Source organism: Podarcis tiliguerta, assembly GCF_965153285.1.
Source record: "Podarcis tiliguerta genome assembly, chromosome: 16".
NCBI classification, from domain to species: Eukaryota; Metazoa; Chordata; class Lepidosauria; order Squamata; family Lacertidae; genus Podarcis; species Podarcis tiliguerta.
In genome coordinates this window covers 26,679,997-26,700,413 of record NC_139549.1, presented here as the reverse complement: position 1 = coordinate 26,700,413, position 20,417 = coordinate 26,679,997, and the positions used below count along the sequence as shown (strand labels likewise).

General features: G+C 48.0%; 2 protein-coding genes across 16 annotated transcripts in view; one reads left to right on the top strand and one right to left on the bottom strand.

Moving 5' to 3' along the window:
* The window catches only part of PISD (phosphatidylserine decarboxylase), a 44,290-nt gene extending 41,195 nt beyond the window's left edge, over positions 1–3,095 (top strand). For all 6 annotated transcript variants that reach the window (XM_083417842.1, XM_083417841.1, XM_083417838.1 and 3 more), the window contains one exon: positions 754–3,095. In XM_083417842.1, the coding sequence (XP_083273968.1) occupies positions 754–978 (225 nt within the window). In that variant the 3' untranslated portion in view covers positions 979–3,095. The remainder of the gene's footprint in view (positions 1–753) is intronic.
* The window catches only part of SFI1 (SFI1 centrin binding protein), a 33,902-nt gene continuing 16,426 nt past the window's right edge, over positions 2,942–20,417 (bottom strand). For 9 of the 10 annotated variants that reach the window (XM_083417547.1, XM_083417541.1, XM_083417544.1 and 6 more), the window contains 21 exons: positions 20,189–20,286; positions 18,793–18,859; positions 17,929–18,059; positions 17,748–17,829; positions 16,180–16,358; positions 15,087–15,162; positions 14,098–14,193; positions 13,417–13,493; positions 13,158–13,260; positions 12,893–12,989; positions 11,842–12,002; positions 11,615–11,689; positions 11,202–11,276; positions 10,344–10,520; positions 9,129–9,391; positions 8,319–8,414; positions 7,070–7,334; positions 6,318–6,480; positions 5,847–5,979; positions 4,575–4,677; positions 2,942–3,451 (listed from right to left, as the gene is read on the bottom strand). In XM_083417547.1, coding sequence (XP_083273673.1) covers positions 3,344–3,451; positions 4,575–4,677; positions 5,847–5,979; positions 6,318–6,480; positions 7,070–7,334; positions 8,319–8,414; positions 9,129–9,391; positions 10,344–10,520; positions 11,202–11,276; positions 11,615–11,689; positions 11,842–12,002; positions 12,893–12,989; positions 13,158–13,260; positions 13,417–13,493; positions 14,098–14,193; positions 15,087–15,162; positions 16,180–16,358; positions 17,748–17,829; positions 17,929–18,059; positions 18,793–18,859; positions 20,189–20,286 — 2,625 coding nt within the window. In that variant the 3' untranslated portion in view covers positions 2,942–3,343. The remainder of the gene's footprint in view (positions 3,452–4,574; positions 4,678–5,846; positions 5,980–6,317; positions 6,481–7,069; positions 7,335–8,318; positions 8,415–9,128; positions 9,392–10,343; positions 10,521–11,201; positions 11,277–11,614; positions 11,690–11,841; positions 12,003–12,892; positions 12,990–13,157; positions 13,261–13,416; positions 13,494–14,097; positions 14,194–15,086; positions 15,163–16,179; positions 16,359–17,747; positions 17,830–17,928; positions 18,060–18,792; positions 18,860–20,188; positions 20,287–20,417) is intronic. The other variant, XM_083417543.1, reaches the window with a different exon arrangement.

Here is a 20,417-nt window from a genome sequence, read left to right as displayed (position 1 = left end):
AAAGGTTCCTAGGTTCAATCATTGGAAGCATCTCTGGCCAAAAAAAAGGACCAGGTGGCAGCAGGTGATGGGAAAGGGCAACCCAATTCCCTGTTGGAGGGAGCTCCCTCTCCCAGGAAGTGGACAAATAGCCTGAACCTGGTAAAATGTTGCTTAATATTTTCAGGGGAGCATGTTGATGGTGGGATCACTTGCCCAGCCTGTGAGCAATCACTTGGGACATATTAAATGACTGTAATAATCCCAGCTCCTGAGGAACCTTAGAGCTGTAAAACCATTTCTTGTTGTTAATTCCCTAGTGAGTGAGTGCCCTTACCTCCTTTTGCATAGCTGAATTGGTTTTCTTTGTTCTGCTCCCAAGTTTCCAACTTGGTTATGGAACTGAGTGCAACTTCAGTCCTGCAAGGCAGCAGGTGGGAGTGGGTGTTCTTGAGCATCCTGCGAACAATTCATAGGTTCCGGGAAAGAGGGTGGTGTGGTTTTGGCGGCAACTGTGTCACTGTGCATACATGCAAATTGGGCCTTGAGCGAGGTTTTAAGTAGCCTCTTGCCTCGCCCATGGTGAAGAAGAACCTTCTTATGGTGACCAGGCAGGCAGGCACCACAAAAATGCCTCCCTCCCTGCACTTCACCCACAAAGGACTAAAGTAGCCAGTGGTTGAGTAACAAAATGTTGCAGGCTTCTTTGCAAGGCACTTACCTGCTTCCCTCCTGGAGTCCTTGTGTAACACCTCTTTTCTTCTCTCCGTGCAGGATCTGCGTACAAACAGCCCCAGCTACAGCAAAGGCTCATACAACGACTTCAGCTTCGTCAACAACAACAATCATGAGGGCATCCCCATGAGGAAGGGAGAACATTTAGGAGAGTTTAATCTAGGCTCAACCATCGTCCTGATCTTTGAGGCACCGAAGGACTTTAATTTTTATCTGAAGCCTGGCCAGAAAATCCGCTTTGGAGAGGCCTTAGGATCTCTCTAGAGACTCCACTGCCAGGGGGGCTTTTTATATGCAACAGGGACTCAATTCGTAAAAGGATAAGTTTCTCTAAGGTGGGAGTATTGCTCAGCAGGACCTGAGTGAGGAAACTAAAGCCCCCTTGTTCTTAGAACGGGGGGTGCCGGCAGTGCATTCCCACCATGAGAGCTGCAGACATATCAGGGATTGTGGCCTTTAAGAATGTTGACCAGGGTGGCTTTTCTGCTTCTTCCCTGTGCCTGTAGAAATAGGCATTTCTCCCCAAGATGCCATTTTCAGCCTGCTTTGGCACCAAACAATGAAGTCTTGGTTGAAATGCTGCAGTCAGAGGGAGGAAGGAGAGCAGAGATTCCTGCTTTCAAGGGATACTGTCAGATTGACCCATGTTCCATATTTTCTAATTATGTCTCTCACCCAGCCGTATTCTCAATTTATGTTTCACACCAGACTGAACAGTCCAATGCCAAAACCAGGAGACTCAGCAGAGTGGAATATAGAAACATTAAAGAGTTCATCTGGGTGTGCCATTGTTTTAGAAACCTCTTATAAATCTGGTACTATCCCTTTAAAACAGAAGTCTGCACTGTATTTTTAAACCTCAAACACTGTGTCCACATTCCACATTTGACTTGATCTTGTTTTTGTTTTTAGGAAGCCTATTTTATTTGTAGCTCGAGCTCACTCTAACCCGGCCATTCTGTATTGCTATTCTGGCCTTAATCTTTTTTTTTGGTTTGTATGGGAAATATCTAGTCTCTTGTTAAGCTGGGGACGTGAAAAAAACCCAGATTTATTTTTTTTCCTCTGCAAAGGCAGTGGGAAGTCTCTTGCTGTGAACAGCAGTGAAACCTCTTTCCTCTCCCTACGCAGCTACTGCCAACTTGCCAGAACCCGAGGACTGGGGGAGAAGATCCTGTCAGCCCAGGTCTTCCTAAAAAGCAAAAGGAGTAGTCCTCCTTTTCTCATATGTGTTAACCATTTTCCCCACTCTTTGCTGGACTTGCAAAATACTTAAAAGCCAAATTTGCCAAAGCCAGCTTGAGAGTTCTATTCTGAACCTTCATCCCACACACATCTAAGTGGGGTGGGATGCACTGCTGCGTAGACCAATAATAAGGGGAATCTTAAAACTTACTATGCCTTTTTTTTCCTGGGAGGGGATTCATAGAAATTGGTGCCAAAGGGGGGGAGGGCAGTTGAAAAGGGATTGGTTTATTTATGATGTCTGTGTTTTGTTCTTGACCTCAAGAAACCAAGTTGTGAACATGGCTGAGGCTCAGGAGTGTTGAGCTCATTTGGCTTTAAAACTGCATCCCTCCCCTTAAGTCTCCTCCTTATGCTTTCCTTGCTTTAGTCTTACCTTGTACACACACACACACACGAGAGAGAAGCTGCCCCTTTTAACGAGCACAGCCATAAGAAAAGAAGCCAAGGCACGTTTGAAGACGTTGACTGCTAGAAAAAGGAGCAAGTCTTCATCTGAGGCGTGTGCCATTTGAGGCATGGATGTTTCCAATGATAGTGGCTCCCGTCTCTGATGCTGATGAAGGGCAGAGAAGTGGCCTTGGTGGTGATGGCTGGTCATCCATCCTTCCTATCTTTGCACAGTGTGAAGGTGGGTTTTCTAACCAGCTAACTGGCCTGTTTAACCATAGGATAGAGTGATGGGTCACAGCTCCTCTATTAGTGCATTATCAAAATAGGCAAAACTACCCGAAGGGGGTAAACTTTGCTCCATCCATTGCTCCTTCGATTGCTTCCACTTGGCTGCTTTGCCAGTTCCTCTTTGAGCTTTAATTTCTTGTTACTCTGCTTGCAGAGCGGCACTGAAGGTTCTGCTGCTTACTGAGGACCCGGGAATTCTGCTGGATGAACTTCCCGGTCTAGGGGAGGAGATTGTGGTGGGGGCCTGAGGCTGCTGAGAGCCAGAGGAGGTCACATTGATCCTAAGCAAAATGGGAGTGGGTTTCTTAGTGACGCTGTGAATTTCTCCTGCACGGAGAATCCATTTAATTTTTCAACTGTATCAGTAGCACAGTATTTTTGTATGTCAAAATGTACAACTTAAGGACATTAACTCATTAATTGCAAACGTTTTAAAATAAAAACGAATGACTTACCATGGCTGACTTTTTAAAAGAAAGCATTTGACTGCTGCAAAGAGGCATGCTAACTACCTGCAGTGCAATCCTGTGCATGTCAATGTGATTTACTCCCAGGTAAATGTGTTATATTGGATTGCAGCCTTCATCAGTGTTCGTACAGCTAACGGGGTGGAGGCTCCTCTGCCACCCACCCCCCTGCATAGCAAAGGGACAACATCCAGCCATCCCACTGCATATCATGCAAACAAGTGAGTCCAAGATGCTTAAGTGCTAAGAGCCGCTCGAATATCCTGGACACGTGTGATGTAGGACGCCATTAGCTGACGCTCGTCTCCCAGTATGTGCTTGAGGGAACTGATCTTCACTTTCAGCTGCAAAGAAATAGAAGCACAAAGAGAGGTGGTTTGGAGGGGCAGCCTGGCCATTATGCACCAGCTAGCGTGAGAGGCAGCCATCTGTGCCCGATAAATTATTCCTAGCCTCCCTCATCCAAAAATCTTGCTTTGAGCTACAACACACAAAACATGCACAAACTGCTAGGGTAGCACTTAGCTCCCAGACCAATCCCAAATGGAGTAGGTCTTTGCAATTCTTCTCAAAAGCGGTTTGGGTGGTGGAAACTTCCAACTAACAAAAACTTGATTTACTCACAAGCAGATATGCCAGTTTGCCATTTCAAAGCGCTAAGCTGATGCATCTTGATTTATAAGTAAATTTATATTTCCCCTTTTTGTCTGCCACATGCAACCACGTACCACAAGTGACAGGTGAGTAAGAAACACAATGTCACTGGGGAGCTTTGCTGCAGAAGGGATGCCGTATTGAATAAAATATTGGGGGGGGGGATGTGAGCCGCACCCCCCCTTAATCAATCACAAGATGCGGTGTACACACACACCATTTGAATAGCAATGCCCATCAACTTTGGGAGGCCCAGCCCCCTGAGATATTTTATGGAGGGTACCAAAGGGACCTCAGCTCGTGGGAGTTTGCTCCAATACTACAGGCCCACCTCCAGATTCTCCAGAACATGCTGAGCTACCAAGTAGTTTATTTAATCAATACCCTCTAGTTACTAGCCAGCATAGTAATACCTACTGCCGAAAACAAGAAACTAGCATTAGATACTTGGGATAAGTTCTTTTAAAAGTGCAATCACCGAAACTTTATGAGAAGCAAATCCTGAAATAGGAAAATCTGGATATTTTGTGGCAGTGGGGTGGGCCCCAGAGCAATGCAGAACAGAGAAGCCATGCAGGCCCTGAGGATCATGGGACATGGAGGCTCCCTCCAGTCTCACTATAAACACTTTCTTGATCCAGATTTTCACACCATCTCAGCCCTAGAGCTGAGAGAATAATGGCAGAAGTGGTGACGGCAGCAGGGGAATAAAGGTTTTACTCTTCTTTGCAATGCCCTTTGGGAAATGTGTGGGCTTCGCTGCAGCCATTTAATTTTGCTTCAGTGGCCACAGGGAGAACTTCCTGTTTGTACCTGATCCAACTCTTCTTGTACTTGACGCACAGCCGCCTGTTCTTCATCCCCTGGTCTCATCTCCAGCCACTTAAGCAGAATGCGCTGCCGCCGCTGGCAGGACCTGGAATAAAAAGCCAGAATGTCACCCTGTTCTGGCCAAATGAAAGCAAGGCCGGGGGTCCAATCCCCACCACTTTCCTCTATTAGGCCCAATGCAACCATTTGCACTTACAGGATTTCCAATGGTTTAAGTGAGCCCTGTGCAAATGTTTCCTCCTCTATAAACCTGTCAGGTAGGTTAACCCAGCCCATCCACTCCAGTTGCTTTGCCTTCACAGTAATGCCCTCTGTCGTTATCTGCAGTAGGACTGCCTTGAACAAATCCTGCCTGATCCCAGTATCTGTCTAAATAACTGCTTAATTACAGAGCACTATTGATGTTTCCTTACTGTGGTTTACTGGGGAAATTGGACCATAAGAACTATTACACTGATGGCGGAGAATCTTTTTCTGTCCTTGTGGCCAACCTTCCAGCAATAGGTGGGGACAAAAGGAGTGGGCTGAGCCAAAGTGTACAGGGCCAGGGCTAGTTCACATAAATCTCCCACCCACACATACACACTTGCTCCCCTCCCCTGCAGTTAGGTTTGTGGGGGGGAAGCATTGCAGGAGCAAGAGGAATATTTAAGCACTATGATACCACTTTGAACAGTGATGACTTCCCCCAAATAATTCTGGAAGCTGAAGTTTATTAGGGGTGCCGAGATTGTAGGAACCCCTCTTCCTCTCCCAGGGCTACAATTCCCAGAGTTCACTGGGAAGAGGGATGGGTTGTTAAATGACTTTGGGAAGCGTAGCTGTGGGAGGGGAATAAGGGTCTCCTAGAAACTCTTACCAAATCACAGCTCCCATAATTACTTGGGGGAAGCCAGTATCATAACGCTTTAAATGTACGGGGTAATTGCAGCCTTGGTTAGGGCATTTTTCACCTTCCCTTTCCTGAATTTGTTAGTGTGGGAAGGGAGCCAGCCCTTGGATATGCCTACAACCTGCTCTCAAGTCATCAAAAGAAAGATTTACTGGGCGGTGCTACAAGAGGGCAACAGTTAAGGGAGGCATGGAAGAGTGTGCTGGAGGGGAACTGTGTCCCTGCACCCACCAACACAGCAGACTACAGCAGTGGCCCCTTCCAACTAGGATTTCCTGTACCGATCTATCTTTCCCAGAGGAAACACAGAAGCCCAAACACGCATTGCAAAGTGGGAGAAGAAGTAGTGTTTGGCTACGTACTTCAGCTCCTGCTGGTTGTGGTGGTAGAGTTGCATTTTCTTCCCAATAACCTGGAGCTCAGCTCCCAGCTGTTTGTGAACTGCCAGAGCCTCCTGAGTAAAACCCTCTGTTGCCTTTTCTGGTTCTTTGGTTCCTAAAATGAAAAGGAAGACAGCGTGGGTTTTGGAATCCCTCCGAGCAGCTTCTGCTCTCTTCTCTGTAGCCGCCATATTAACTGTGGTTCATCTGGGAAGGATCACATCTCAGAGAGACATGCTCCCTTACTCTTGTTGCAGAAGCAGCAAAAATGGGGGGGGGGCACACACACCCAGGTAGGAGGACAAAACCTCCTGGAAAGCCACTGCACCCCTGGCCTCAAAACAAGCAGCTCACTTCCTTTAGGAAATAAAATGTCTCCCTGCAGGCAAAAAAAGAGCCTTTTGCTATTTGGGAGTGAGAAAGGTGGGTCACTCATAGGACCATCATCGTTACCTGTCCTTCCGTAGGTGGGATGGGGAGGAGGGCTCTCTCTCCTTGAAAAATCTTCAGGCAGGAGGAAATCTGCCCTTGAGTCTGCCAGCACTTTTTCCTTCCCAGTGGTTGGTCCCGGAGGGCTTGTGGAATAGAGGCCAGGCTGCAGGCCCAAAGGCTCGACCTGAAAGGCAGGAAAACAAGAATGTTATTTAACCCTGTCCAGACACCACTCAGAGCTGTGCTTATGGATTTGGTGTAAACAAACTACACGGTACCCTAAGCCCTTTGGATGGAATGTTCTTATGATAAGAGGATCCCCACCTTAGAAACTGATAGAGGGATAAGCTCTGTGCTACAGAACTGGGCTAACGGAGAGGCAAACACTTCTGAATCTGGGAACCTTCCAGAGTAATCAAAATCCACAATCTGCCATGCTAGAGGGGGGTTGGATGATGCAGAAGTGGTGTCCCTCTGTCCAGCCCTGCTGGCAAGTAGTGCTGCAATGTGGTCAACCCAAAACAGGCCCTTTTGAGGGTGAAGGCCAGGATCCACTGAGCAAGCCCTGCTGCTGCATTTTTTTCCTTCCACCCGATTGGTGCAATTAGCTAGACTGTGGATGTGGCTGATTGCACCATTCCATCAAGCCTGTCACTGCCAGCTAAGGGTTAGGATTGCAGCCTTAACTGGGAATTTGACTCAGGCAGATCAAGTGAGTGTAAGGCCAGGGCACTACCACTGCATGAAGCAGCAAACAAGGTGTGAGAACTCACCGTTCCTGGCTTCTCTCTTCTTCGTGTCATGAAGGAGGAAGGTGGCAACAGCTCCGGGTTTGGCTTTGGGAGGGCTGTGCTATCTGGCCAAGGGGGTGTGCACAGCACTGGAGCAGCCTGAGGAAGGGGGGGTGCTGAGAAGGGGCAGCTGCTGAACTGGGGTGGAGAAGGGACACTGCTTTGGGCAGGTGACAAAAGGGCCGTAGACGGAGCAGGTGGGTGGCTTGGAGTTGTTTTCTGCAAAACCCCAGCAAGGCTTTCTAGTCTAGAAGAGGAAGACAAAGATCAGATTTGTTAGATGTATAAGAATCTGAAGCACACCAAGGAAGAATCTGGAAAAATCCTTCTTACCTTCCAAGCTGCCAGCATCCACTTTTCTAGCTCAGGCACATTTTAAGCTTTGCTCTACAAAGTAAAGTGGACTAAGTCCACCCACCCATCTATCCCACCCCCAGCCCTTTCCTTTTTTGTACCAAGCAGAGGTTTTCTAAGAATCTGGAGGCATCCACAAGATTCCATGAAGAATTGTGGCCGTGTAGCTTTATGACTTTATGATTGGGACGCGGGTGGCACTGTGGGTAAAACCTCAGTGCCTAGGACTTGCCGATCGTATGGTCGGCGGTTCGAATCCCCGCGGCGGGGTGAGCTCCTGTCGTTTGGTCCCAGCTCCTGCCCACCTAGCAGTTCGAAAGCACCCCTAAGTGCAAGTAGATAAATAGGTACCGCTTTATAGCGGGAAGGTAAACAGCGTTTCCGTGCGCTGTGCTGGTGCTGGCTCGCCAGAGCAGCTTCGTCACGCTGGCCACGTGACCCGGAAGTGTCTTCGGACAGCGCAGGCTCCCGGCCTCTTAAGCGAGATGAGCACGCAACCCCAGAGTTGGACACGACTGGCCCGTACAGGCAGGGGTATCTTTACCTTTTTAGCTTTATGACTTGCATCAGAGCTTCTTGTTGCAGAAGTCTTGTTTTGGGAGTTTGATATTCTGCTACACTCTGAATTTTCCATGCAATCAAATAAGAAGCCTTGCTTCTTATTTCATCAACAGGATGGTTGATGGGCACACAAGTTTATTCTAGTTTGAACATCCATTAAGTACCAAGATGTGGTGAGAATATCATCCTGGATCTTCCCTTTCATTAGAGGTCTTGGGTAAAAGTGACCCTGAACTTGGCTGGTGGGAGTAGCCCCTATGTAGTCCTTGTTCTATTTATTAATTTGTCATGTCTGAAAGTTGAACATTCTTCCTACCCATTCAAGTCAGGACCAGGCAGCTCTGTTCTTTCCAGAGATTGCAGCAGAAAGTCAGGTCTACGGGGCCGTAACCTGCCTTGGCGGGCCGCCTGCCTGTGGGGAGGATAGGAGGGAGGGTTAGAGGCCTTTTTAGAATTAGGGAACACTGAGGTACATACATACCTTTTACACACTGATAATTATGCACAGGAGTGCCTACAAGCATGTTCTCAGCACTAATACTTCTTTAAGAAAAGCAGGTTGACAGGTGGATTTACACAAGCAACTGTACCTATCACTTTCAGCCTTACAAGTTTAAACAAAACCAAAGAGCCAGCGCAGTTACTCCGAGGCTTGCTATTGAGAACTGAGTAATGATTCCAGTACTTCATGCCACTCAATAATCCTAAGGGGCACAAGCCTTCTTTGCCTGCCCTTTGGCTAGTAATAAAGATTGGTTAGACTAGTCAATTTCAAGAGGATTTTTAATATTATTACAACAGCAAATGACTGCCAGGGAGATGGGCAAATAAAGCCTTCGGGATAGGAGAAGGTCCAGGAGAATCCCCAAATTTTCATTAAAAGTTTCCTGTGCATGACACCTTCCCTGCATGGAACAGAGAGAGAGAATGAGATCTGGAGAAGAGAGTCTAACCCTCTGCTGCTGAGTCCTTTTGCTAGCTGCAACTCATTCTTTCCCCACTCTTTAAAATTAAAAGAAGCCTTCCTCTGTGCATTTGCAGTGGCTTTCAAAACGAGGGAGGCGACTGTGCAATTAAATTCACCGTTTGCTGGCTCAAGGAGGGTGCAGCTTTGCCTCTTACTCACAGATCAGTCAGGATGGAATCTCCAGAAGCCTGGAAAATGTGGGTCTGGTGGTTGCTCTGTGCAGGCCTTGCCGTGGAACGAAGGCTCGTTCTCCTTCCAAGATCTCCATCGGCTCTTGAGATTGCAGCAGGCACTGGCACTTGGAATGTCACTCGCTTCTTGAGAGGGGCTCCCGGAATAGACAGGCTGGGTTTCTGGCAGAGGGCCTTTAGTTTCCAGAGCATGGCACACCGGTAGACAGCCTGGTGACGGTGGCAGGCGATCTGTGAGCGCAAGGAAGAAGCACATGGCAGGTTGGTGGCGCTGCAAAAGCGAGGGCTGCTGTAAGGAGCCCTTCAGTCCTTCAGCCCTTCAGTCTGCTGTAAGGAGGGGCTGGGCAGGGGAAATGGAGAGAAGGAGCTTGTTAATTTCTGTACTTCTTGGGGAGCCTTCACCAATCTGGTGTCCTTCCAGATGTTTTGGACTACAAATCTCATCAGAGCCATATGATGCAGGGGCTGATGGAAGTTATAGTCCAGAATAACTGGAGGGCACCAGGCTGGGGAAGTCTGGTCTTTAGGGGAGGAGGATAGTTGTATAAGGAGCTTCTCCGTAGTCAGGAGGAAAGTCTCCAGTTTTGAATCTGGAGGAGCAGCAGTCTCTCCCAAATGCTTCAATCCAACATGGCATGTCAAAAGAGGTTAAGAACAGAGCCAAAGGAAGAGTGGGGCAAGGTGTGGGCCAGGCACACCTGTGATGATGTCACTCTCTGGCTCTGTAGTGCCCCCTAGAGGGAGAAGCTGGGCAGTGGACCTGACAGGACCTACTGTGCCTATACTTGTCCCAGGAGTACCTGTGAGAGGGTGGTGTGTGCTTCTATCTGTTGCTGTGGGGTGGAACCCCATAAGGGATCTGTGCTTCCTGCTTACGTACAGAGAGGACAAGCCAACACAGGTAACAACCAAATATTTTCAGAACACCCCCTATACTGGCAATTGAAATTTGTTTAAAACTGTTTTTAACATTGTATTTTAAATTATGTCCTGAGACCCTGGAGCGAACGGCAGGTAATAGAGCAAATAATTGTTAGTCATCATTGTGGATCCGATCCATCTAACATGCAAAAAAGAAGCCACTGTGTATGAAGCAGTTATCAACCTGTTGCGAAATAAAATGGGTAACGATGGTATAGATGTGAAATGAGAGGGAGCCACAAGATGGGTCCCATTCTTTTACCTTCACCTGATGCTGGGCCTGCAAGTGCCCTCGGAATTCCTTCATGCCAGCCGTGTACCTCAGGATGCGGGTCACACCCTCCCGCAGCAAATCAGCCCGGTAAATCTCCACAGCCCTTTCGATCCGACCTTTCTTGCGCTGCTGCTCCAGGACAAATGCCAGCCAAGCATCAAATACCTGCAGGCAAGACACATAGGTGGCAGTGGCCGCACAGCCTCTCGTATTCATCAGCGACAAAGGAACCAGCAAAAATTCCCTCCGGAGAAAGCAAACAGGTTCAAGGAACTCAAATACACATGCCAGTGCTTTTCTTTTTTAAGCTCTCAGAATTTCTAGTATAGATCCAAAACTGTCAGCAGTGTGGGAGGTGGTGCAAAAACATCCACAAGTGAGAGATTGATCGTCCCTATATTCTTGAAAACATTTTTATGTCTGACATATGTAATGGAAATACATATATTAGCTGCAACTGCTGTGCTACCTCTCAAGATACGATGCCCTAGGCTGAAGCAGCTCCCCAGCCCTGCCCAGAGGTGGACGGCCCTTCCATGCAGTGCTGCTAGTAACAGAGATGGCACTGCCCTCCACGGCTGCTGGGAGAGATGCACAGCTGCAGCTGGAAACAGAGCATCCTGTGTCTCCACCCTCCTCCTCCTCTTTCCTTGGTAATATGCACTTAACCAAACTGCAGAAAGCTCCCTCCCACTCCCAAGCATGGAACGAGCTGTGTGGTTCTTTACATCCTGGCTTTGCAATCCAGCAAAGGGAGAAAGAGAAGGCAGTCTGCTTGCAAGCAGAGCTGCTCCCTCCAAACAGGACCACGTGAATGCACCTCCTCTCTTGCCTGCCAAGACTGACCTTGCCCTGCAGGGACATGGACCAATGCCAAAGCGCCCGCATGGTTTCCTGCTGCTCCCTCTGCCTGTACGCCAACTGTTGGTGCAGAAAGAAAGAAAGAAAGAAAGACCACGTGGGCCAGGTTAAAGAGGGAGGGGGAAATCCCAACCCCAGCACAGATACAAGCTATGAAGTTCTTTTGCGTTTTCAGCATTAACTGAAAAATTATTCTCCTTTGTCCCCTTTCATCTCCTCTGCATCTAGGGTTAGGGGAGATGCTTTAGTTGAACTCCCTTTTCCCCCCTCCCACAATATGGTTTCCCATAATGCCACATGATGGGAAAAAGTCAGCAGCCTCACTGTTCTATCCCAGCCTTCAGATGGACTCACTGCAGTCAGAGGCTGGAAGGGGAAAGGGATGTGTCTGACCTCACCTGTGTCTTCCAGGTTGAGAAGCAGGTAGAGGAAAGCCTCCAGGCCATCAGCTGATCCCCTTGTCTCTGCAGGAGCTGCAGGGGGAAGGAGGCACAGGGGTTGCAACTCTGAGGCACAGAGCCTGGCCCTTTCCTATGAAAATTATCAGGCTGTCCTAGAGAGCCTTCCACACATCTGGTTTACTGCTTCCTACCCTCTGGAGACGTAAATCTGCAAATTTCCTCACCATCTTCCTTATGCACTGGAGGTGATACTGCTTCCACCTGGCCATGCACTTGCTAAGCAGCTGTCTCCCATGGTGCTGAGCTGCCAAGACAAACTGCCCTCTCTGCTTAGAGGACTGAACGTAGGACTCCTTCCAGCGAAGAAACATTGCCTGCAGCCTCACTGTCCAAACAGGAAGATAAAAATTAGTGAGCGAGAAGAAGCCCAGCCCTCCTCCCATCCTATTTCTCAGAGCAGCCTTCCCTCACCTGGTGCTCTCCAGCGTACAGTGGTACCTCAGGTTAAGTACTTAATTCATTCTGGAGGTCTGTTCTTAACCTGAAACTGTTCTTAACCTGAAGCACCAATTTAGCTAATGGGGCCTCCCGCTCCCGCAGCATTATTTCTGTTCTCATCCTGAAGCAAAGTTCTTAACCTGAAGCACTATTTCTGGGTTAGCGGAGTCTGTAACCTGAAGCGTATGTAACCCGAGGTACCACTGTATTTTGCCCCACAACTCCCACCTACTCCAGCCAGCATTGGGCATATGGCGCTGGGAGCGATGGAGGTTCCAGCACTAAAATATCCAGAAGGTACCAGGTTGGTGGAATGCAGCTCACTAATAAACGGCACAGCACTGCAAGAAGTAACACTGAGGTTGGAAACCTGGAGAACGGCGCAATTCTGTATTGGAACCCGTGTACATAAAAGCTGTGTGGACTTAAATTTTACACAGATGGTTTTTAGATTAACCTTCAATTAATTTTTTGGGGTGATTTACAACCATCATATATATCTATATCTCTATCTCCAACAATCCAGAGCAGCAGAAAACCACACACACACACACACACAATGCCCTTCCCTGGTGGATGGCTTTGAAGCTGCTATGCATCCTGCATCCACTGATGCATGGGAAGAATCACCTATCACAGATCTTCCTCCTCCTCCACTACTCAAGGGAGGGGGTATATGGCTGCCATACAAAGAGGCCCAATCCAGTGACCCAATGCAGGAGGCAGAAGGCTAGTATTGGGATCATGTGCCACATTCAAGCAAATAGCCACACTCACCTGCATGCAAATGCTTCCTGGCCTCCATCACAGCTGCTGCCTCCTGCTGACGAAGGTATGCACACAAGGAGGCTGCATCCCTCCATCTGAGCACAACCTAGGCAGAGAAAACAGGGGCGGCAGCATTGAGGACTCCTAATACTGTGTTATCTTTTACTTCCTAACTGGAAGCTCAAGGGCATCATGTCAGGCCTGAGTCACCCCAACCAGCCCAAGGGCAAGGGACCTTTACTGGGAGTTTAGTTTCCTTCCTGATGGGAGTTACCTTTGAGAGAAATGCTCTTCGGTGATGCTCTTCTGCCAGAGCAGCCTTCTCAGCTTCTTGCTTGGAATCTGCAGCATTTTCCTTCCAGGTGCACAGTGCTTGCCTGAGGGCCGACAGACATGGATGGAAGCTCTAACCAAGAGCAAATCCTTGCCCTCTGTGAAGCCCAGGATGGGGAAAAGGCCGAGGGCCGAGGGAGAGGGTTCCTCCAGGACTGTCAGACCAGGTTGTGCATCGCCACAGATTTAAGAAGGCTTACCGTAGCAGCCGCTGATTATGCTCCTCCTCCTTTTTGGCTACTTGGGACAGAATGTGCTGGATGTGACTCTGGTAAGCCTGCAAGAGAAAAATGTGAAATATTGTTCCTAATTTTGAGATTTTACCAAAGCAGAAGTTAGAGCTGTGTAGCCCGCAGGTGCCCCAATCAGAGGTATTTACTGTCAGTCCAGGTTCCCCTTTAAGGAAATGCTAAGGCGTGTTTGCTTGGAAGAAACAGGACATTTCTGCTTCTCTTGGCTCCCCGCCCCCTCCAGAGGCAGAGAGCCAAAGTGCCACATTGTCTGATACCCTCTTTGCTGAGGATTCTGGCTGATGTAGACCACAAGGCAGCATCACTGGCAAGCTGCTCCTCTTCACAGCTCAGTCTCTCTCTCTCTCTCTCTCTCTAAGGAAGGAAAGCATTCCTGATGCAAAGGGCAAACACATTTTCTGAGCACTCCCATAACTTGTCCTTGCAGTGCAGAGCCCCTACCTCAAGACAAGCATTGCAAAGCCTTCTGCACATGCCACCAATATGACACAGAAAGGAAAGGTATCCCACATCAATAGGCAAAGGCAACAGTGGATTCCATCCCAGCTCAGCCAAACTTGGCGGTTCTTTGGGGCTGCTGTCCTTGGGCCCAGCCAAGCCACCTGGGGCGTCACAAGAGCTCAGCCATACCTTCCAGGCTGACAAGGCCCTGCGCAGCACAGCCTGCTGGTGGTGCACATCGGCTCTCACCAGCTTCATCCACTTCTCAGAGCGGTGCCTCAAGTACTGCAAGAGAAAAGGGGAGCGGAACGTCACTGTGTGGGACAAAGTGAAGAAAAGAAAGTGCAGCTTCCTCGGCAGTGCGGGATAGCAACCAAACAGAGTGTTAGAGCTGTTCAAATGAGTTAAATCAGCCTCCTCCAAACTGCTACCCTCCAGATAAGCCTCCCATGGCACTTGGAAGCATGTTCCTTTCAGAAAAAAAGAATCAGCTAAAGGTTGGACTAGGAGACACCTCCTACTTTCTTGTGAGAATTATCTTTTTCCTGCCTCCTACAGTGAATGGCTGTAACAACAGTCAAACCATTTTATTTAAATCAACAGCAACAATTTACACTCTGCCTTCGATTGCTGTAATTCTCTCATGATCTCAAGTTCTTCACTTTTGGAATCTAACAGCGGTCACAGGATTTAGTACCCCGGGAATCTTGGATTTCACAATGTTGTTGTTTTAAAGACAACCCTTCTAGCACTTGTAGAGAAAAGCCTGAAACTGTGGGCAGTGACTACTGGCATCTTCAAAGCCAAAGTGTCAGCAAGGTAGAGTTTGTCAGCATTTGGAGGAGAGGCTGACAATTGTCTCCTCCACCTTCCCCACTAGCTATTCCACAGCCTCCCTGTCTCTCCCTCATCTCTGTGCTCTTCCCTCCTTTCGTTCCTTTTATCCTTACCAACATTTTCAAACTTCTTTGAGAACGTGTGGCAGACTTATGCCACACCAGCGGACAGATGCAGATCTACCCAATTTATGTTACTTCATTTCGTAACAAAATGTTGGCTTATTGGGGGCAGAATTCCAAGGTACACACCACATCACACACACTCCTGCCTACAAGGCTAGGAATGTGAGTCACAGCAGGTAGTAGACCAATGTGAAATCCATCAGGTATATCTCTCACCTGTCGCCACTTGCTCCAAGACCATCGAAGGAGCTTGACAGAGTGGAACCTTGAAGCTCTGGCCTCCTTCGTCCTCCTAAAGGGAAGCACAGCAGTCTCTCTCTCAAGCTTCAGGATAGACGTGAGTCTTCTGTGCTACTGTCTTAGGTGGTGAGCCTCAAAGCAGAGCCTGCCATTTTATCTCACGTAAAGTACTTACTTTCCCAAAGTGGTGTTATAAATGGTAATGCTGTTTCGGTGGTACCTCGATTCTCGAGCGTAATCCATTCTGGAAGACTGTTCGACTTCCAAAATGTTAACAAACCGAGGTGCAAGGGCTGGCTGCAAGTTCAATTGGAAAAATGGGAAAACACACAGCAGAAGCCGTTCAACTTCCGAGGCATGTTCGAAAACGGAAGCAATTACTTCTGGGTTTTTGGCGTTCAAAAATGGAAACATTCGGCTTCCGAGACGCTCGAAAACCGTGGTGCCACTGTAGCACTATTCCTGAACTACTATGCCTGAGGGATATCTGCTTGGGAATTTCCTGTGTGCCTTGTCCAAGACAGGGCCAAAGGAGGAAGCTGCAGCGGAACAAGAAGAGTCTCAAGCAGGTCATATGGGGACTGAGCCTCCAAGTAGATCTGGATCAGGCTTGCTTTCCAGTCTGCTGCTTCCCTTCCATTCCATAAAGGCAATAGCAAGGTAAGGGGAAGCGGCAGGAATTCAGGCTGCAAAGGTTTGGTGGGCTTGATGCAGACTGCAGGCTGAAGGAACAAGGGTATAGGCTTTTTTTTTTTTGCAAGAACGTGGCCACTGCCAGTCAGGTAAAGTCAGCTTAAAGCAGTTATAGCTGCAGGACCTGCGATACCAGTGGCTACTAACCCTGATGGCTGTGCTTTTACCTCTACTGTTGGAGGCAGGATGCTTCTGAATACCAGGTGCTGGGAATGACAGATGGAGAAAGTTTCTGTTGCACTTGGGCCCTGCTTGTGGGCTTCCCACTAGGACACATTTCTGGCCATTGAAAGAACAGGATGCTGGGCAAGATGAGCTACTGATCCAGCAGCCAGGCTTATCTTATGCTATGATTGATTCTTCTCTGTTATCTTACCCTTCCTTTATTTCCTGAACGTTCTCCTTCCAAAGACAGAAAGCAGTCTGCAGGATTTGGTGGCTGTGATGCTCTTTGGCCAAGGACAGCCCCTCACGCTCTTCCAGCTGAAACACAGTTCTCCTGCGCCAGAAGCACCAGGACTGCGACAGCAGCCGTTGCTCCGAGTGCAGAACAAACTACATAGGGAGAGGAGGCATTTTGAAGCCAGCTCATGCTGTGCCAGGCTTCCTGCAAAGGTAGGATAATCCTTTTGCCAGCAACCTGTCCCCAATAACCCAAACAGTCATTTAAAAAGAAGACGGCCACCCAGTTGAGCTCAGGAACCCAAATAAATCTCATACATCAACATCACCCCGACCTGGCCACAGTGATCCATGCGACGGTCATCTCCAGGCTTGACTACTGTAATTCGCTCTACGCAGGGCTGCCCTTGAAGCTGTCCCAGAAACTCCAGCGGGTACAGAATGCTGCAGCGAGGCTCCTCACGGGGTCTCTGCCATGGGAGCATATTCACCCAGTGCTTTTCAAGCTGCACTGGCTCCCGGTGGAGTACAGGGTCAGATTTAAGGTGCTGCTTTTGACCTTTAAAGCCCTTCACGGCCTAGGACCCTCGTACCTACGGGACCGCCTCTCCTGGTATGCCCCACGGAGAGCCTCAAGGTCCATAAATAACAACACCCTAGTGGTCCCAGGCCCTAAAGAAGTTAGACTGGCTTCAACCAGAGCCAGGGCCTTTTCAGCTCTGGCTCCGGCCTGGTGGAACGCTCTGCCTCATGAGACCAGGGCCCTGCAGGATCTGATTTCTTTCCGCAGGGCCTGAAAGACAGAGTTGTTCTGCCTGGCCTTTGGCTTGGAGCCAATTTGATTCCCTCCCTCCCTCTCTTTCTTTTTTCTTCTCCTTCTCCTCCTGCGATGAGGCTACATTTTAATATTCCTTATTTTAATGTTGTATTTTACTTTTGTTTTTAAGTTGTAATCATTCATCTTGTTTTTATTATTGCTTGTAAGCTGCTCTGAGCCCGGCCTTGGCTGGGGAGGGCGGGGTATAAATAAAAATATATTATTATTGTTGTTGTTGTTGTTGTTGTTGTTGTCACTCAAATATGAGAGGGGGAGCCAGGAAGGAGAGCTGGAATGAATGGCAGCACAAGCACCACCAGAGGCGGCTATGGGTGCAAAAAATACCCTGCTTCCTTCTACTTCCTCTTTCCAAGTGGTCTAATTATCACTTTGAGACCCAGAATGTGTTTGGAATTATAGGATTCCTCTCTGGTGCACAAGGAGTAAGAAGAGAGCAATGTGTCTGAAGGCCAGGGCAAGTGCCTCCAAGTAAGCAAAAGTGCCTTAAGGGTGAAGGACTGGGAGACATGTGTGTTTAAAGATTTACGACTTGGCACAGGCATCTCAGGTACATTAAGCAGGTACAGCCAGCAAGGACATTTCAGAATGTAACAAGGTAAGCATCCACCAACACTGCCTCCTGTCTGAAACCCCTGATAGTGTATATTCAAGAACAGAAGTAGAAATTGTCTACTATCCTGAAACAAAAAAACCCCTAAATTTACCATTTCCTCTGCCATGTGGTTCTCTTGGTGCTCATGTTTTCTCAGCCGCCACCTTTCAAACCATCGCCTTGTGCAAGTTTCTCTGGAAAGCAGGGAGAAGAGCACTAGATTTTCACCAGGCACTCAATGCATGCCAAGAGCTGTTCCCCAACATTCTCTTTTTATTGACCCTCCATCCTACCTGTGGAAACACACAGCCATCCCCTTCATCTTTCTCCACCAGCACTGATGATCCCTGAATCGCTTCCAGGCCTCAAAAGTGGCAGGCAAGATCACACCCTCGTAGTGCCTATTGGCTCTGGCATATTGCAGCTGAAGACATATGGCAAAAGCAAAAGCCTCACTCTGAGAAACCAGGAAGGCTTAAGCTATCTCAAAGACACATGTACACACAAGCGATACAAAGCGACTAGAGTGCCAAGCAGCTACCCATAGAGCAGCCTTCACTTACTTGGCTCTGCTCCATTTAAAGTAAGGAACAACTCTCTACCTTTATAGAGCAGTGTTCTTCAACCTTAGCTTCCCAGAAGCAGTTGGACTACAACTCCCATCATCCCCAGCCAGCTTAGCCAATGGCTACAGGTGATGGGAGTTGTAGTCCAGAATCATCTGGGAGCCTAAAGTTGAAAAATGCTGGCTTGGAGGGCCTACTAGTAAGCAGGGAGAGTTTAGCAGGGTGTTGAAGAAAAAGCCCACACCACAATGGAACTGCATGAAGCAGAACTTAAATTTGCCCTAGCGACCTTTCTGTTGCTAGGCTGCAGTTTCCATCTGGGAGTCTGGCTGGGGAAGGCGGCCCTATAAGACATCAGTCTTTGACTGGTGATACACAACCAAGCAGCGTCATGTACCATGTGTTTTTTTAAAAGAAAGAAAGGAAGAAAGAAAGAAAGAAGAGAAGGATGGAGAGAGACAATTAAAGAGTGGGATTAATACACAATGAGAAAAGGATAAATATGGAGAAGGGAAAGGGTATCACTTAAAAGCAGATCCCACTTGGAAAATTCAGAGCCTGAATAGTCTGAAGATGACCATGCCCCCTTACCTTCCTGTGCCTTTTCCAGTTGGCATGGCATGACCAGGTCCTGAGACACCTGTGCAGCAGCACAGTCCTGAAATGTAAAGTATGCAGTTCTATCAACAGTTGCCTCTAACGTAGTGGACAGTTTCCTTCAGCTCAGGACCAAGGACAGCTCCCTACAGACACAGAATGAGTGCTAACAGAAAAAGCACAGGGTTAACCTGCCACTCATGCTATCCAGTAGAGGTCTCCATGGTTTGGGGGCAATGAGGATGCAACAGTCAGGATTCATTTGTGCTGCTTCATGTGGACTTCAGCCAGCAAAATCACAAAAAAGCAGATGGAGTAAGGCCATCAATGACTTGCTTTGTAATGTTACAAGCAGTTCTGCTAGTGTCAACTGCACCTCTTGTCACCATCAACAAGTGACAAAGCCACCTATGCCAACACGAGCAATTATGAAGTAGTAAAATTTTGCCACAGGGAACCAACATTGGGTACCCCTTCCGTGCCCTGTTCCCATGACCCAGAGAGTAACACTTGATCTGCTGCTTGGAAACTGATTAAGTGGTATATGAATAACAGCAGTAACATTATTATTATTATTATTATTATTATTATTATTATTATTATTATTATTACTATCCTGTTCCAAAAGCTAGGCAAGGCTATGTACGGCTAGTGCTTAAACAGGGGGATTCCAAGGAGCTCAGTCAACATCACTGTGAGTATTGAGATGGAAAGATGTAATAGTAATAGATGTAAGACTAGAAGGAAACAAAGAAAGAATGGGCAGAATGAGCTCATTCCTAATAACATGGGCCTGGAACAGCCTTCCCCCAACCTGGGGCCCGCCAACTGTTTTGGACAACAATTCCCATCAGCCCTGGCCAGCATGGCTGCAGGATGCTGGGGTTGATGTGTGTTGTTGTCCAAAACCTCTGGAGGAAACCAACTTGGGGTCTAGAAGGTTTAAGATATGGGAGCATTCCAAACTTCAAAAAGAATTGAGCTACAGTGGTGCCTCGCAAGACGAAAAGAATCCGTTCCGTGAGTCTCTTCGTCTAGCGGTTTTTTCGTCTTGCGAAGCAAGCCCATTAGCGGATTAGCGCTATTAGCGGTTTAGCGGCTATTAGTGGCTATTAAAGGCTTAAGGGATTTGCGGATTAGCTGCTAAAAGGCTATTAGCAGCTTAGTGCCTTAGAAAAAGGGGGTGAGGAGCGGAAAAAAACCCCCAGGAATCGCAAGACATTTTCGTCTTGCGATGCAAGCCCATAGAGAAATTCGTCCTGCGAAGCACCTCCAAAACGGAAAACCCTTTCGTCTAGCGTGTTTTCCGTCTTGCAAGGCATTCGTCTTGCGGGGCACCACTGTACCAGGTTTTAGCTCTGTTGCTGCCTCAATATAGTTGGTTCCTCACCTGTAGTGAGAATGAGCTGACAGTGTCAGGGAGCGGCATCGCTCTTCCTCCTTCTGTTCCAAACGAGACTTCCATCCATTCCAGAACCTGAGCAAGAGCTAAAAGAAAATCGAAAGAGACAGAGTGTGAAGCACCCTAAAGCCTGGTTCCCTTAAACACAGATAGGCCAACCAAGAGGGTCTTTTTGAAATAAAAATATCAACAGAGCAGTAAAGGGAAGTTTGTTTTC